The 18,261-nt window shown below is 43.6% G+C and overlaps 1 protein-coding gene across 1 annotated transcript in view; it reads right to left on the bottom strand.

Annotated features, from left to right (window-relative positions):
* Positions 1–8,120: 8,120 nt before the first annotated feature.
* GRIK4 (glutamate ionotropic receptor kainate type subunit 4) overlaps positions 8,121–18,261 on the bottom strand; it is a 300,728-nt gene continuing 290,587 nt past the window's right edge. Inside the window, exons 19-20 of the mRNA XM_044289508.1 lie at positions 12,540–12,658; positions 8,121–9,223 (exon numbers count right to left, since the gene is read on the bottom strand). Coding sequence (XP_044145443.1) covers positions 8,861–9,223; positions 12,540–12,658 — 482 coding nt within the window. The 3' untranslated portion in view covers positions 8,121–8,860. The remainder of the gene's footprint in view (positions 9,224–12,539; positions 12,659–18,261) is intronic.

The following is an 18,261-nucleotide window of genomic DNA, read 5'->3' as shown; positions in this document are numbered from 1 at the left end:
GGGGAGACAAGCATGTTTTTAATTAGCAGGGTCAGCCCTACCAGGCATTATGAGTAGCTTAATATAGTTGATCCTGCTGACCATAGACCTAACTATAGCCATAGCAGCCATAGCACTTGCTATGGGGCCTGAAGGTTGGGGGCCCAATCCGATGCAAGAACATTATACATTTTTGCTATAATGTGGGTTTTCTGATATATGGTGCTATTACATATAACCATAAAGTTATGTTTTTACCTTTTTATACTCAGTATAGGTCATCTGTATTAGATTGGCGGGGGACCCCTGCTGATCAGCTGTTTGAGCAGACCACGCATCTGCTACGGGGCCACTGCTGGGGTGGGCGGGCGGAGTGGATAGAAGACTCCGCCCCTACAATGTCTCCAGTTGTGTATTATGACATTGCCACAGCCCTATCTGCGGTTCAGACGAGCCCTGCTTCGTGGGCTATGTCAGGCTTTAGGACAGTGGGCACAGGCAGGAGGAACGATGTGTATGCGGCCCCTGCCCTGCACTCGCTCAGCTGTGCTCACATACATGTGGCGCCCTGTGCCCACTCTGCTAAAGCCTGACATCGCCCATCTATGCCCGGCTCTACCAAAGCAGACAGGCAGGAGCAGTGATGTGTGCAGTACATGGCTCACTGCAGCCCAGTGAGATCCTTACTCCCAGTGGTTTATGAGAGTACGGATTATAAAGCGTTATACGCACCTGAATTCAGCGCCTATTTCTCATAGAGACAGAAAGTGTTAGAAAATGTCATTTTAAGGTACTTACAATAGGGTTTAATAAACTTTATTTAAAAGTTTAAATGCACTTTGTCAGGGATGCCCAACCCCCAGCTGTTGCAAAACTAAACCTTCTCGCCTGCCCTGCCTTGTAGTTGCAATAGCTGGAGGGCCGCAGGTTGGATATTCCCGCTTTAAAGGGGTAGTCTGGTTGTTTGAAGTTATCCCCTAGCCACTGGAAAAAGAGGGTGTGGTGGGGGAGGAGCCAGGGCAGTTACTGGGATGGGCAAAAGGTGGTAGTGGGTGGAGCTGGGGGCCCAATTCAGACTCTTGCTATGGGGTCCAATGATTTCTATGTACGCCCCTGCGAGGGGACCACCGCGCTCTGGTGAGCTCTGCGGCCTTCTCACAACTCACCAAGCACAGCGCCGTCCATTGTATAGTGGCTGTTCTTGGTATTGCAGCTCAGGCCCCTTCACATGACAAGGACAAGGATAGGACTGTTCTATCAGGGGCCAGCTGTTCTGTTCTGCAAAATATGGAATGCACACGGACGTCATCTGTATTTTTTATGGATCTGTTTTTTTTGGACTGCAAAATACATATGGTCATGTGCATGAGCCCTAAGGAAGCAAAGGGTCCTGACAATGTGCAGGAGAGCATGCTTCTTTTTCCAGGAGATTCCATGCTGCAATCATGTCGCAGATGCAGAAGAGCCTTCCATATGATCATCTGTTAAGTGGTATTTCCACATGATGGAATTTCACACTCTGCTGTGTTGGATAAAGTGCTCAGGCAGCTGTCGATGTGCAGCACAACATCATCGTGGAGCTCAGGCACTGGCAGCTCCTCTACATCCCCAGGCATCTGGAGCTTCCCAGGTTTGTGAGCAGGTCCAACACCTTCATCAACCCTCTCTTATTTTATTCTGAAGCAAAATGAGAATGAAGGCAGCATTGTTATTCTGACTTCATAGCATGTTGCTGTTGGAGAACTAGGTCAACGGGCCTCTGCCCAGGAGGAACTGTACGAGGAACCTGATCTGTTTCTCATTGAAGGAGGGGGCATGAGCAGTACAGCTGGGGGAAAACAAATGCCGTAATCACCTGTCTGCCTCTAGCAAACATGAAAGCCGTGACAGGCGACGTAGAGGAAGATCTATCAGAGTGAGAAGAGCACATGGAGGACGCTCTGTCCTCCAGCAAAATGTCAGGCCTGAACTCTGGCCCATCACTCAATGCCAGGAGAAAGACAAGTATCGCCATCAGCAGCACCAGGAGCCATGAAGTACTATTGATAGGACTAGGAAAGCCTTCCTTTGTGTGTTGGAAGTGTAAGACGTGGACATGTCACAGAGAAGAACTTGCACATATAATATTTTGGCATATAAAAGTCTCTGTTAAAGGGCATCTGTCAGCAGATTTGTCCCTAGTGTGTGTTTTGCGGTCTGCAAATTGCAGATCCACAAAAAAAAAACGGATGACATCCGTATGCCATCCGTTTTTTTTTTTGCGGATCCATTGTAACAATGCCTAAAACGGACAAGAAAAGGACATGTTTTGTTTTGTTTTTTGCGGGGCTACGGAGCGGACATACTGATGCGGACAGCACGCGGTGTGCTGTCCACATTTTTTGCGGACCCATTGAAATGAATGGGTTCTCATCCTATCCGCAAAAAAAACGGAACGGACACGGAAACAAACAACGTTCGTGTGCATGTAGCCTTTAAAGTAGCAAATTACTCTCCCTTCTAAAAAAGACTTGATCTAAAGACAACACAAACAATAGAAACACTCCCTACACCATCTATCTATGCTAGCTCCCTACGCTATGGTTTTTGTGTTAAAAATTAGCAAAACTTTAAAATGACAGTGTGACTAAGAGTAGTTTTAAGTGGTGTTTTTATGGAGTGTAGGCGGCCTCAGCAACTTTGCCATCATTTACACAAAAAACCAAGGCATAAATGATGACTGGACAGGATCTCCGTAAGATGCACGGACTGCCGGAGGAGACATTTAATTCATGATGAGGCTTTTAATGCCTCCTCTGGCAGTGCAGGGCCTATCAAGACCTGTGTGCACACACACAGTTTTGTGTGGGTTTTTTCATGCGTTTTTTGTTTACTTGAGTAAAAAATTTTAACATATGTTTTTTTTTATTCCTATAGAAAAGCCTATAGAAGAAAATGCATGAAAGAAAATGCTGTTTTCGATTTTGGAAAAAAAATGCTGTTTGTGGTGCGTTTTATATTTGCTTGAAACACGTCAGCAAAAACACTATGGGGCAGATTTATCAAAAATGGTGTAAGAGAAAACTGGCTTAGTTGGAGGTGGAATCTGATTGGTTGCTATGGGCAACTAAGCCATTTTTCCTTTACAGCAGTTTTGATAATTCTCCCGCTATGTGTGAAACCACCCTCACCCTGGGTTCACACCTGAGCGTTTTACAGCGCGTTCAAACGCGCTGTAAAACGCTTAAGACATGAAAACCAATGCTTCCCTATGGGAAGGGTTCACACCTGGGCGTTTTACAGCGCGTACGAACGCGCTGTAAAACGCCCGACGCTCAAACAAGTACTTGAGCTTCTTTGGGGCGTTTTGACGCGCGTTTGTGGCCATAGGACACTGCAGTCAATGACACAAACGCGCGTCAAACGCGCGTTTACTATTACAAAAAACGCGCATAAAAACGCGCGTAAAACACGCGTTTGAGGAACGCTCAGGTGTGAACCCAGGGTCAGGGTGCCTACATGCACACATTTTGTCTGCCCTTTTTTACCAGTAAAAAAAAAAAATCACCAGATAAGGCCTCATGCACACGACAGTATTTTTTCACGGTCCGCAAAAACGGGGTCCGTAGGTCCGTGATCCGTGACCGTTTTTTCATCCGTGGGTCTTCCTTGATTTTTGGAGGATCCACGGACATGAAAAAAAAGTCGTTTTGGTGTCCGCCTGGCCGTGCGGAGCCAAACGGATCCGTCCTGAATTACAATGCAAGTCAATGGGGATGGATCCGTTTGACGTTGACACAATATGGTGCCATTTCAAACGGATCCGTCCCCATTGACTTTCAATGTAAAGTCTGGAGTTCTTTTATACTTTTATATTGGTGGCACACTGCCACCAATGTATTAAAAGAATAGAGGGAGGAAGGGGGGGGGGGCGCACACTGTGCCACCAATGCTATTATTACAATAGAGGGAGGGAGGAGGGGGCGGGGGGGGGGGGCGCACACTGTGCCACCAATGTTATCATTACAATAGAGGGAGGGAGGGGGGGCCGCACTGACCACCAATGAAATTTAAACTGGGGAGGGAGGGCGGTCTGCCCCCTGCTGCCTGGCAGCCCCGGATCTCTTACAGGGGGCTATGATAGCACAATTAATCCCCTTCAGGTGCAGCACCTGAGGGGTTAATTGTACGGATCACGGCCCCCTGTAAGAGGTCGGGTGCTGCCAGGCAGCAGGGGGCAGTCATGTACACAGTTCGTTGTATATTCTAACTAGAAGCGTCCCCATCACCATGGGAACGCCTCTGTGTTAGAATATACTGTCGGATCTGAGTTTTCACGAAGTGAAAACTCAGCTATGAAAAAGCTTTTATGCAGACGGATCTTCGGATCCGTCTGTATGAAAGTAACCTACGGCCACGGATCACGGATACGGATGCCAATCTTGTGTGCATCCGTGTTCTTTCACGGACCCATTGACTTGAATGGGTCCGTGAACCGTTGTCCGTCAAAAAAATAGGACAGGTCCTATTTTTTTGACGGACAGGATACACGGATCACGGTCTCGGCTGCAAAACGGTGCATTTTCCGATTTTTCCACGGACCCATTGAAAGTCAATGGGTCCGCGAAAAAAAACGGAAAACGGCACAACGGCCACGGATGCACACAACGGTCGTGTGCATGAGGCCTAACTGTAAAAAAAAAACTGCAGGAAATGCCACTAGAAAAAGTGCAGCATCTGTAGGGTGTTTTATAATTTCCTGATCTGGCTGAGGTGCAACCATCCTGACCAAGGTATCCTGATCTTTTTGATTCTGTTATGTTCCATATCACAGTCCATAAAAAGAAAAGAAGAGAAATAACACACGGCAAACATTGAGAAGAACACATGATTTCTGAAGGTCTTGGAGACTGATTCATAGCATGCTGACCAACTGCAGTTTATACATTCAGGACAAATAGGTCCCACCCCTGGGGACAACCCAAACAGTGTGGGACCACCCAGTTTTAGGCAGGATTTACATACAGTAAGTCCTACCCATTTTCCTTGCAAATTCATAATCAATTGCCATTCACATGTATTTGATTTGCCTCATTCATTTCCAGATTGAGGTAATCTTTAAAGGCGGTCAGAATGGCATTCAAAAACAAGAAGAAGTCATACTCACTTCATCAATCCCCCATTGCTTCCTAGGTTCCTCTCAACACAAGAAATGACTGCTCAACCAGTCGCTGGCTGAGGGACAGTAGATCACCACTGTAGCCAGAGATTGGCTGAGCAGTCATTTCCTGTATGTTGATAGGATCAGGAGGAGGATTGAGGGCTGAGTTTTTTTATGCCCTTCAAAAAAAAAAATCCCCATCAGACAACCAATTTGACTCTTTTCTTCTGGCGACATCCAGTGTTCCTTCGTTGTCTTCATACTGGTCATGGTTCTGAATCTCTGATGAACGTTTATGGGTTGTTATAGTCATTGTTGTTTTTCCAAATAGACAAAACTTCATGAAAAATTAAAATAATTTTTTTTCTCCCTTAAAGGGGTTGTCCAGGATTTAGTTTTATTTTAAATTTCCCTTCAGCCAGCAGTAACTGTGAAGATATTCATTCTTACCTGCTTCCCCCCCCCCCATCCCATTGTCTTCATCTCTTCTGTCAACTTCCGCACTGCTGCAGTCAGTAACTGGCCTCAGAAGTTCTATGTCCCGAAGCGGCCTTTGACCAGCAGTGCAAGAAAACAAGACACGTCCCACGGAGCGAATTACCGTCAACCAGATGTCTTGTTTTTTGCACTATTATCTTCTTGGGGGCTCCAGGCTTCTCCATTTGAAGATCCCTCGTGGTCCTGTGGCTGCAGACCGCCATATCTAGACGTCCAGGCTTGTTTGAAAATACCTACAATAGTGTTGTGCCTACAATTGCACAACCATACAAGGTGAGCCTTGCCAATTCTCTCTGTTTACAATTGTATACCCACAGAATTACTCTATGATGCGCCTATCTGTTTTTTTACAGTTCTAAAACCAGCCTGTTATATCACATTTGACCAGCAGTGATATGCTGCTTGGACACATGTCACTGCATGACGATATGTCATGGACTGCATGAAGTCCATCAGGAAGTTGACAGATGGGGATAAGAAGACATGGAACGGAACAGAGTGGAGGTAAGTAGGTAATTATGGATTTCTTCTCAGCTACTGCGGGCTGAGGGTGAGGGGATTAAAAATAATCCAGGACAACCCCTTTATACATATAAGTATCTAGCAGGACACTGTGGACATACATTACACCTATACAAACATACTAAGAATTGTTATCTTTATTTTATAGAAATTGCATAGAATTTTAGATTTCATCAAAAAAATATCATTATAATTCTTTCATACACAGCTTTTACGGACTCCTGGGGTGGATCTTTTTTTTTTTTTTTTGCAATAAGGGGTAGATTTACCAAATATAATATCAAGAGCAAAGTGGTACCTAACAACTGTCCTATGATCCTACACTTGTCTTGTAAACCTTTCTACTAGAGTATACAGTCATGTGAAAAAATTAGGACACCCTTTGAAAGCATGTGGTTTTTTGTAACATTTTTAATAAAAGGTTATTTCATCTCCGTTTCAACAATACAGAGAGATTAAAGTAATCCAACTAAACAAAGAAAACTGAAGAAAAGTCTTTTCAAGATCTTCTGTAAATGTCATTCTACAAAAATGCCTATTCTAACTGAGGAAAAAGATAGGACACCCTCACATGTATTCCCTCTTAAATTGGCTCAGATCTCACACAGGTATATCACACCAGGTGCACATAATTAGTAGATCGTTACTCTGCATGTTGAATGAGGCTTGCCCTATTTAAACCTCAGACATTTAGTTTGGTGTGCTCCTGACTGTTGAAGTGAGAGTGAGCACCATGGTGAGAGCAAAAGAGCTGTCAGAGGACTTCAGAAAAAAGATTGTAGCAGCCTATGAGTCTGGGAAGGGATTTAAAAAGATCTCAAAAGATTTTGAAATCAGCCATTCCACTGTCCGGAAGATAGTCTACAAGTGGAGGGCTTTCAAAACAACTGCCAACATGCCCAGGACTGGTCGCCCCAGCAAGTTCACCCCAAGAGCAGACCGCAAGATGCTAAAAGAGGTCTCCAAAAACCCTAAAGTGTCATCTCGAGAACTACAGCAGGCTCTGGCTACTGTTGATGTAGAAGTACATGCCTCTACAATCAGAAAGAGACTGTACAAGTTTAACTTGCATGGGAGGTGTGCAAGGAGGAAACCTTTGCTTTCCAAGAGAAACATCGAGGCCAGACTGACATTTGCCAGTGATAAAGTTGACAAAGACCAGGACTTCTGGAATAATGTTCTTTGGACAGATGAGTCCAAAATTGAATTATTTGGACACAACAGCAGAGGACATGTTTGGCGTAAACCAAACACAGCATTCCAAGAAAAGAACCTCATACCAACTGTGAAGCATGGAGGTGGAAGTGTCATGGTTTGGGGCTGCTTTGCTGCAGCAGGACCTGGTCAGCTCACCATCATAGAATCCACGATGAATTCTACTGTGTATCAGAAGGTGCTTGAAGAACATGTGAGACCATCAGTTAGAAAATTAAAGCTGAAGCGGAACTGGACCATGCAACATGACAATGACCCAAAACATACTAGTAAATCAACCAAAGATTGGCTGAAAAAGAAGAAATGGAGAGTCCTGGAATGGCCAAGTCAAAGTCCAGATTTGAATCCCATTGAGATGCTGTGGGGTGACTTGAAAAGGGCTGTACGTGCAAGAAACCCCTCAAACATCTCACAGCTGAAAAAGTTCTGCATTGAGGAGTGGGGTAAAATTTCCTCAGACCGATGTCGAAGACTGGTAGATGGCTACAAGAACCGTCTCACTGCAGTTATTTCAGCCAAAGGAGGTAACACTCGCTATTAGGGGCAAGGGTGTCCTATCTTTTTCCTCAGTTAGAATAGGCATTTTTGTAGAATGACATTTACAGAAGATCTTGAAAAGACTTTTCTTCAGTTTTCTTTGTTTAGTCGGATTACTTTAATCTCTCTGTATTGTTGAAACGGAGATGAAATAACCTTTTATTAAAAATGTTACAAAAAACCACATGCTTTCAAAGGGTGTCCTAATTTTTTCACATGACTGTATAACAAAAGCTTATTTTCGGCACCATACTAATGGAATTTTATTTATCCTTTTAATTTACTTTCACCATCGATCTTTTGGTAAATCTAGCTCTTATTCATATTACACAATGACGAAGCTGTATATTTACATGACAGCCATGAGTTGATATCCCATGACACCAATATTGTAGACAATTTTTTCATGTGGCCAGGATGTACACTTCATATGGGGCTTGACTTTCTCTACAAAAACATGAATACTGGCAGAACACAACCTTCAAAGACAAACATGAAGCCATAGTAAAAAAAACAAAAACATTCTCAACCAATTAAAACACCAAAACGGTTTCCTGATCGTACGCAGAGAACAATCTTATTCTCACCACATCCAAACTAACAGTTTAGACAAAATGTTTGGCTTGATACTACAGACACTGTGGGTATCCAAATAAGAATAGCTTCTAGATGTCCATGACTTTGGGGAAAGGAAGACAATGGCCCTCAAGATCCAAAAATAATGATATCATGTGACTAGGTTTAGTCCTCTGCTAATTTAGATGGGAAACCATCAGTTTTACAATGTCGGGAACTTTTTAACGGCAGCTCAGATCACAGAAATCCATGGTGGGAGCTCTCTTTGTATCATGGATAATCCACTAACAGGATTTTAGTCTTGCTGTAAAAAGTTTCATTGTTTAATTGGGTGATGACAAAAAAAACAAAAAACACTGGATGTTTTGTTTCCCTTTTAACGCTCATGGCCTTCTACTCCGGCTCACTGCTGTTTGAGGTCTTCTCCCATAAACTTTCCTCACTTTGTGCTGGAGAGCCCGCAGAGGTACGTGCTCGGAGTCCTTGAAAGCGGCGGCACTCTGGACATACTCTAATATGTGTACATTCCCGGGCCACTAGAGCTGCTTCTTGTGCCAGTCTCTGTGCCAATGGGTCAGGCCCACTACCGCCACATAGTTTACCATTACTGAGAATACTAGTATTGCGTCCTCTTCTATCATCCTGAATGGTAGATCTAGAACGTATAAAACCCCCACGCCTACGACGTGGCAGGAGACTGTCTTTGCAGAGAATTATGTTGCTTAGCTCTGTCACCATTTCTTTGCACACGGAAACCTAGAAAAAAAAATTTGCAAAAATGTTAACTGTTTAGATAATGGGCAACTGGAAATCTAAAGCATAAGTAGATTTCTTTTTAGCTGATATACAAAATATTTAATATATAATATTCATTTATTATGGACAACTGGGTAATCTGGAGCATGGGTAGAGTCTCATCTCTGGATGACGGGTTCGATTCGGCACAATTGGTTGATCTGTTCAATTGGAGCCCGAATCGATAGTGGGCTTAAAAATTTGAGGACTCATATTTTTCTCAGTGGTTGCTCACCTTTTTTTTTTTATTCTTGTATAACTTTTTTTTTTTTCTCTCTCTAAAATTCATCAAATCGAATCATCCAAAGTTCGGATTCAGATGCAACTTGAATTTCTACAAAATTTGGGTTGAATCTGATTTGTATTGAAATGATTTGCCTCTAGTAGATTCTTGAGTTAAGCTCTCCAGAACTACTGTTTCTCCTTGTGGAGATGTTAGCTGGTGTAGAGATTCCTACAGGCAATGGTCCCTGGGAAAAGGTATGAAAATCCTCTCTCATCCAGAAGGTGGCATTAGACTGTGTTGGCTACTTTCACACTAGAGCTAAAGCAACCCGGCAGGCTGTTCCAGCAGAGGAACAGCCTGACAGAGTTTTTCAGATCCGGCAGCTACCCGGCATAATTGCCACGATTTGGCTGGACAAAAACTATTACGTGCAATGATTTTTATCTGGCCGAATTTCAGCATTTATGCTGGGGAGCGTCCGGATTCCCACTAGATCCCATTATAGTCCATGGGATCCAGCGGGAATGCGGTACTATCCAGCTATGCTGTATCTGGAGAACTCTGGCAGCCTATTCCTCTGCCAGATTGCTTTAGCGATAATGTGAAACTAGCCTTAGGAAGCTCCACCACAGATTCTGTACAAAACGAAAGTTGGAAGGAATAGCATTGCATGCTGCAATATTTTCTCTATGTACAGGTGAAACTTGAAAAATTTGAATATCATACAAACTTCATTTATTTCAGTATTGTAATTTAAAAGGTGAAACTAATATATGAGACTCATTACATGCAAAGCGAGATATTTCAAGCCTTTATTTGTTATAATTTGGATGATTATGGCTTACAGCTTATGAAACCCCAAAGTCACAATCTCAGGTCCCCTTTGCTCAGGGGGGTACGGATTAATTAGCTGACTAGAGTGCGACACTTTGAGCCTAGAATATTGAACCTTTTCACATTATTCTAATTTAAAGTTTCATTAATGCAACTCCTTTTAAGTTGTATTACTGAAATAAATGAACTTTTGCATGATATTCAAATTTTTTGAGTTTCACCTGTAAAAGGTGGACGCCACGATGGAAATGCGATTAACCCTACTATAGTCAAAGGGGCCCGGCAAGCGTCTCTAGGGTCATAATGTGGCAGATTTTAAGTTCTTATAATGGAACAGAAGCATGGAAATAACAGAGCAGATCTGAACTCAGACTTGGTTTTCTTACTTCTGGAGAAGAGCTCATGTATATACTATTTAATAATAATAAACAAGGGTTCATTCAGGAGCATTGGGAGATGTGCACAATATCTGGTCACAATTGAAGATGGGCAAATTTTTCAAAAATTCGGCAGGTTCGCCAATTTTTTTTTTAAAATGTGGTTTGATCCGAATTTCTATGCATCGAATAACGTTAGAAAAAACAGCTATTTCCTAGCTGCAGAGACCCTTTATAGTGGTGTAGAACATGTGCCTTGCAGTAACACGCATAGGGAGTCTGCTGTGGTAGTGAAATAATACTGTGAGTCAGTATGACATTCAGATGACAGGCGTCGCTCTTAGAATCAGCTGCACACTTCACTTATTTGGGCAGTCACTGGGCCAAAACTGACCAAATAACTCAAGTGTAAACTCAGCCTTACAGGTCGATGTTAGCGCCAAGAAGCGCACTCCTTTTACACTGTTGTCACCTGATTCCACATAGATGTCTACAGAACCTGTTCTATTAAACGTGTATACAAGTAGAGCCCCCTGACAGAGTGGAGAGGGTGTCAGCAGTAAGTTTGTGTTGACGTCACTGATTATTTTGCAGGGCCTGGCACTTCTCTGTCTGACATACTGTTAGATCAAATCAATAAATAAAAAGGAAATTAAAACACCCCAAAAAAGTCAGTAATTTTCTCACTTCACCAGACAACGGCTAATAAGCCCTTTTTCCCCACTAATACACACAAAAAAGGGCTTTAAAACATATAACTGCACGGCTGAATGGCAAATATATTTTACTTTTGCCACTAATACACGGCAAAAAGGGCTTTAGACCATATAACTGCACTGCTGAACGGCAAATATATTTTACTTTTGCCACTAATACACGGCAAAAAGCGTTTTAGAACATATAACTGCACCGCTGAACGGCAAATATTTTTTACTTTTGCCACTAATACACGGCAAAAAGGGCTTTAGAACATATAACTGCAACACTGAACGGCTAATATATTTTACTTTTGCCACTAATACATGGTAAAAAGTGCTTTAGAACATATAACTGCACCGCTGAACAGCAAATATATTTTTCTTTTTTGCCACTAATACACGCCAGAAAGGGCAATAATTTTCACACTTCACCACACAATGGCTAAAAAGCCCTTTTTTCCAATACTACAAGCCAAAAAATGCTTTAGAACATGTAACTGCACCGCACAAGGGCAAATAAGACATAGAAATATTTCCTTGTAATAAACCCTGTTAATGGCTGTATCAAACAGCACTTGCACCCCTAATAACCAGAACGGTTTGCTGGAATTACAGAGCTGGATAATGGCAATTTGGATCCCCAGTCAGTGCAGCAAGGTGTAATAGGATTGTTCCTATTACCCAGGCTGTAACCTTCCTGACTGAACCCTGTTCTACATAAATGCTGTGGAATGATTCCTCTCTATCCTTTCCCTACACCTTCAATAATCTTTCCCTGCACTTGTAAATCATTTTTTTTAGCACAATGATGTTTTTCCTAGCACTGTCCCTAGCGCCTGCTGATGTCTCTCCCTGCACTAAGTGCACTGAAAAATGGCAGAATCCAAGATGACTGAGGCTAATTATAGGGCTGTGACATCATAGGGCTGGCTGGCTGCTGATTGGCTGCATACATGGTATTATGGGTGATCCCGCCTTCCCAGAGTTCCTTTCTCCATGTCCTCACACAGTGCAGCAGCCATTATAGGAAAAAATGCGATTCATTACTACGAAGCGTGAGGAAATTCGGAACGAATCAAATTTTGCCAACTTCGATTCGCTCATCTCTAGTCACAATGCTAAGTAAGAAGTCTTTATTTTACCTCAGAGTCTTCAGAATGGCGTACGGTCCATAGGAACTCGAGCACTGCCATGAAAATAGCCACTATTAGACCACAGATTAATACGACAAAGATGCCGCCAATGTTTTCCATCCCTAAACCTGAGAAAAAAAGATAAAACCACAGGTCATGAATCATGATTGCTACTATAATGCTGTACGTCCCAGTAGTGAGTGGAATACAATAACATGCATTTATAGACGGCAGTGATCAATACAGCAGAGCGCTGATAAAAATTCATAGGCCAGGTCAGACCTTTACAAGCGCCGCTGTTTTGCAGGGTAGAACACGTTCTCTGACCAATTAATTAAATTTGACGCTAGACACCTGCTGCAGCATTTCATTTCTCCATTCTTCTGCACGGAGAGTCCTGCTATGAAGATTGACAACAAGATGAGCTATTAGAGGATAGCTGTTAGAAGAAAGAAACCTAAGATTGTTGCAAATATTTTGGTGTTTTTTTTATTTGCTTCTCGAATATGTCCTGTAGGTATAATGTATTTTGCTTCCTGACATAATAACCTGGTACTTAGAAGATCTGTCCTGTCTTAGAAAATATGGATGCTTCCTTCCAAACTTAGCTCCACTTCTGTTTATGGATTGTGCCTAATATTGAAGCTCAGCTCTATTGAAGTGGATGGGACTGAGCTGCAATACTACTGACAACATGTGGACAGGTGTAAAGCTGCTTTTTGAAGAAAACCAAACATGTTTTTCTAGTCCCGGCCAACCTCCAGGCCAGGCTGCACCATGTATGGGCACTTTAGGCCCCTTTCACACGGGCGAGTTTTCCACGCGGGTGCAATGCGTGAGGTGAACGCAATGCGCCCGCACTGAATCAGGACCCATTCATTTCTGTGGGGCTGTTCACATGAGCGGTGATTTTCACGCATCACTTGTGCGTCGCGTGAAAATCGCAGCATGCTCTATTTTGTGCGTTTTTCACGCAACGCAGGCCCCATAGAAGTGAATGGGGCTGCGTGAAAATCGCAAGCATCCGCAAGCAAGTGCGGATGTGGTGCGATTTTCACGCACGGTTGCTAGCAGACGATCGGGATGGGGACCCGATCTTTATTATTTTCCCTTATAACATGGTTATAAGGGAAAATAATAGCATTCTCAATACAGAATGCATAGTACAATAGCGCTGGAGGGGTTAAAAAAAATAATAATATATTTTTAACTCACCTTAATCCACTTGCTCGCGCAGCCCGTCTTCTCTTCTGTGCTGTGTACAGGAAAAGGACCTGTGGTGACGTCACTCCGGTCATCACATGGTCCATCACATGATCTTTTACCATGGTGATGGATCATGTGACGGACCATGTGATGACCGGAGTGACGTCACCACAGGTCCTTTTCCTGTACACAGCACAGAAGAGAAGCCCGGCTACGCGAGCAAGTGGATTAAGGTGAGTTAAATTTATTTATTTTTTTAACCCCTCCAGCGCTATTGTACTATGTATTCTGTATTCAGAATGCTATTATTTTCCCTTATAACCATGTTATAAGGGAAAATAATACAATCTACAGAACACCGATCCCAAGCCTGAACTTCTGTGAAGAAGTTCGGGTTTGGGTACCAAACATGCAGATTTTTCTCACGCGCGTGCAAAACGCATTACAATGTTTTGCACTCGCGCGGAAAAATCACGCATGTTCCCACAACGCAACCGCACCTTTTCCCGTGTGAAAGGGGCCTTAAGGTTGAGCACCGAAGCACTGGGGGATCGATATGGTGAACATGACTTATTTTACTATTTTACATCACACTGAACTTTTTTAAAACATTTAAATTGGCTGGATAACCCCTATAAACTTTTTTATCCGCTTCTCTTACCAACTCTTAGGCCCCTTTCACACGAGCGAGTATTCCGCGCGGGTGCGATGCGTGAGTTGAACGCATTGCACCCGCACTGAATCCTGACCCATTCATTTCTATGGGGCTGTTCACATGAGCGGTGATTTTCACGCATCACTTATGCGTTGCGTGAAAATCGCAGCATGCTCCTCTTTGTGCGTTGCGGTGCGATAATCCACGCAACGCAGGCCCCATAGAAGTGAATGGGGTTGCGTGAAAATCGCAAGCAAGTGCGGATGCGGTGCGATTTTCACGTATGGGTTCTAGTTGACAGTCTATTCACTGTATTATTTTCCCTTATAACATGGTTATACTGGAAAATAATAGCATTCTGACTACAAAATACATAGTATAATAGTGCTGGAAGGGTTAAAAAAATAAAAAAGTTAACTCACCTTATCCTCTTGTTCGCGTAGTTCGTTCCCAGTCTGTTCTTTGCTATCTGTGGGCTTGGACTAAAGGACATTTGATGACGTCAGATCACATGCTCCATCACCATGGTGATGGACCATGTGATTGGAGCATGTGATCTGACGTAACCACAGGTCATTCAGCCAAAGCCCACAGCTAGCAAAGAACAGACCGGGAACGAACTACGCGAACAAGAGGATAAGGTGAGTTAACTTTTTTATTTTTTTAACCCTTCCAGCACTATTATACTATGCATTCTGTAGTCAGAATGCTATTATTTTCCCTTATAACCATGTTATAAGGGAAAATAATACAATCTTCAGAACATCAATCCCAAGCCCGAACTTCTGTGAAGAAGTTCGGGTTTGGGTACCAAACATGCGCGATTTTTCTCACGCGAGTGCAAAACGCTTGACAATGTTTTGCACTGGCGCGGGAAAATTGCGCATTTTCCCGCAACGCACCCGCCTCTTATCCGGGCAAAAAACATGACGCCCGTGTGAAAGAGGCCTTAGGCTGCGTTCACACGGGCGAGATTTCCGCGCGGGTGCAATGCAGTAGGTGAACGTATTGCACCCGCACTGAATCCTGACCCATTCATTTCAATGGGGCTGTGCACATGAGGGTTTTTTTTCACGCATCACTTCTGCAATGCTTTAAAATCGCAGCATGTTTTTATATTCTGCGTTTTTCACGCAGCCCTGGCTCCATAGAAGTGAATGGGGCTGCGTGAATAACGCATTGCATCCGCAAGCAAGTGCGGGTGCGATGCGTTTTTCATTGATGGTTGCTAAGAGATGTTGTTTGTAAACCTTCCGTTTTTTATCACGCGCGTGAAAAACGCATCAAAACGCACTGCACCCGCGCAGAAAAAACTGAACAACTAAACGCAATCGCAGACAAAACTGACTTAGGCTGGTTTCACACGGGCGTTGCGGAAAAATGTGCGGGTGCGTTGCGGAAACACCCGCGATTTTTCCGCGCGAGTGCAAAACATTGTAATGCGTTTTGCACTCGCGTGAGAAAAATCGCGCATGTTTGGTACCCAAACCCGAACTTCTTCACAGAAGTTCGGGCTTGGGATTGATGTTCTGAAGATTGTATTATTTTCCCTTATAACATGGTTATAAGGGAAAATAATAGCATTCTGAATACAGAATGCTTAGTATAATAGTGCTGGAAGGGTTAAAAATAATAAAAAAGTTAACTCACCTTATCCCCATGATCGTGTAGATCCCGGTCTGTTCTTTAGCTGTGGACTGAATGACCTTTGGTGATGTCAGATCACATGCTCCAATCACATGGTCCATCACCATGGTGATGGAGCATGTGATCTGACATCACCACAGGTCCTTTAGCCACAGCTAAAGAACAGACCGACCGGGAACTAGGCGATCATGGGGATAAGGTGAGTTAACTTTTTTTATTTTTTTTAACCCTCCCAGCACTATTATACTAAGCATTCTGTAGTCAGAATGCTATTATTTTCCCTTATAACCATGTTATAAGGGAAAATAATACAGTGAATAGACTGTCACCTAGAACCCATGTGTGGAAATCGCACCGCATCCGCACTTGCTTGCGGATGCTTGCGATTTTCACGCAACCCCATTCATTTCTATGGGGCCTGCGTTACGTGAAAAACGCTGAATATAGAACATGCTGCGATTTTCACGCAACGCATAAGTGATGCGTGAAAATCACCGCTCATGTGAACAGCCCCATAGAAATGAATGGGTCAGGATTCAGTGCGGGTGCAATGCGTTCAACTCACGCATCGCACCCGCAGCGAAAATCTCGCCCGTGTGAAAGGGGCCTTAACTTGCTTGCAAAATGGTGCGAGTTTAACTGAACGCACCCTGAACGCATCCAGACCTAATCTGTCACGCTCGTGTGAACTCAGCCTTAGGCTGGTTTCACACGGGCGTTGCGGAAAAATGTGCGGGTGCGTTGCGGAAACACCCGCGATTTTTCCGCGCGAGTGCAAAACATTGTAATGCGTTTTGCACTCGCGTGAGAAAAATCGCGCATGTTTGGTATCCAAACCCGAACTTCTTCACAGAAGTTCGGGCTTGGGATTGATGTTCTGAAGATTGTATTATTTTCCCTTATAACATGGTTATAAGGGAAAATAATAGCATTCTGAATACAGAATGCTTAGTATAATAGCGCTGGAAGGGTTAAAAAATATAAAAAAGTTTACTCACCTTATCCCCATGATCGTGTAGATCCCGGTCTGTTCTTTAGCTGTCGGACTGAATGACCTTTGGTGATGTCAGATCACATGCTCCAATCACATGGTCCATCACCATGGTGATGGAGCATGTGATCTGACATCACCACAGGTCCTTTAGCCACAGCTAAAGAACAGACCGACCGGGAACTAGGCGATCATGGGGATAAGGCGAGTTAACTTTTTTTTTTTTTTTTAACCCTCCCAGCACTATTATACTAAGCATTCTGTAGTCAGAATGCTATTATTTTCCCTTATAACCATGTTATAAGGGAAAATAATACAGTGAATAGACTGTCACCTAGCAACCGTGCGTGAAAATCGCACCGCATCCGCACTTGCTTGCGGATGCTTGCGATTTTCACGCAACCCCATTCATTTCTATGGGGCCTGCGTTACGTGAAAAACGCTGAATATAGAACATGCTGCGATTTTCACGCAACGCATAAGTGATGCGTGAAAATCACTGCTCATGTGAACAGCCCCATAGAAATGAATGGGTCAGGATTCAGTGCGGGTGCAATGCGTTCAACTCACGCATCGCACCCGCGCGGAAATCTCGCCCGTGTGAAAGGGGCCTTAAGCTGGTTTCACACGGGTGTGACGGATTTGATCCGGATGCGTTCAGGGTGCGTTCAGTGAAAATGCTGCGATTTTGGCACTAAAACAAGTCAGTTTTGTCTGCGATTGCGTTTAGTTGTTCAGTTTTTTCCGCGCGGGTGCAATGCGTTTTGATGCGTTTTTCACGCGCGTGATAAAAACTGAAGGTTTACAAACAACGTCTCTTAGCAACCATCAGTGAAAAACGCATCGCACCCGCACTTGCTTGCCGATGCAATGCGTTTTTCACGCAGCCCCATTCACTTCTATGGGGCCTGTCCTGCGTTACAAACGCAGAATATAGAACATGCTGCGATTTCAAAGCATTGCAGAAGTGATGCGTGAAAAAAAACGCTCATGTACACAGCCCCATTGAAATGAATGGTGCCGGATTCAGTGCGGGTGCTATGCGTTCACGTCACGCATGGCACCCGCGCGGAAATCACGCTCGTGTGAAAGGGACCTTAGGCCCTTTTCACATGAGCGTGACGGATTAGATCCGGATGCGTTCAGGGTGCATTCAGTGAAACTCGCACCATTTTGCAAGAAGGTTTAGTCACTTTTGTCTGCAATTGCGTTCAGTTTTTTCTGTGTGAGTG

The sequence above is a fragment of the Bufo gargarizans genome, chromosome 4 (assembly GCF_014858855.1).
Source record: "Bufo gargarizans isolate SCDJY-AF-19 chromosome 4, ASM1485885v1, whole genome shotgun sequence".
In the NCBI taxonomy this organism is placed as follows: Eukaryota; Metazoa; Chordata; class Amphibia; order Anura; family Bufonidae; genus Bufo; species Bufo gargarizans.
This window is presented reverse-complemented; position numbering and strand designations above follow the sequence as displayed.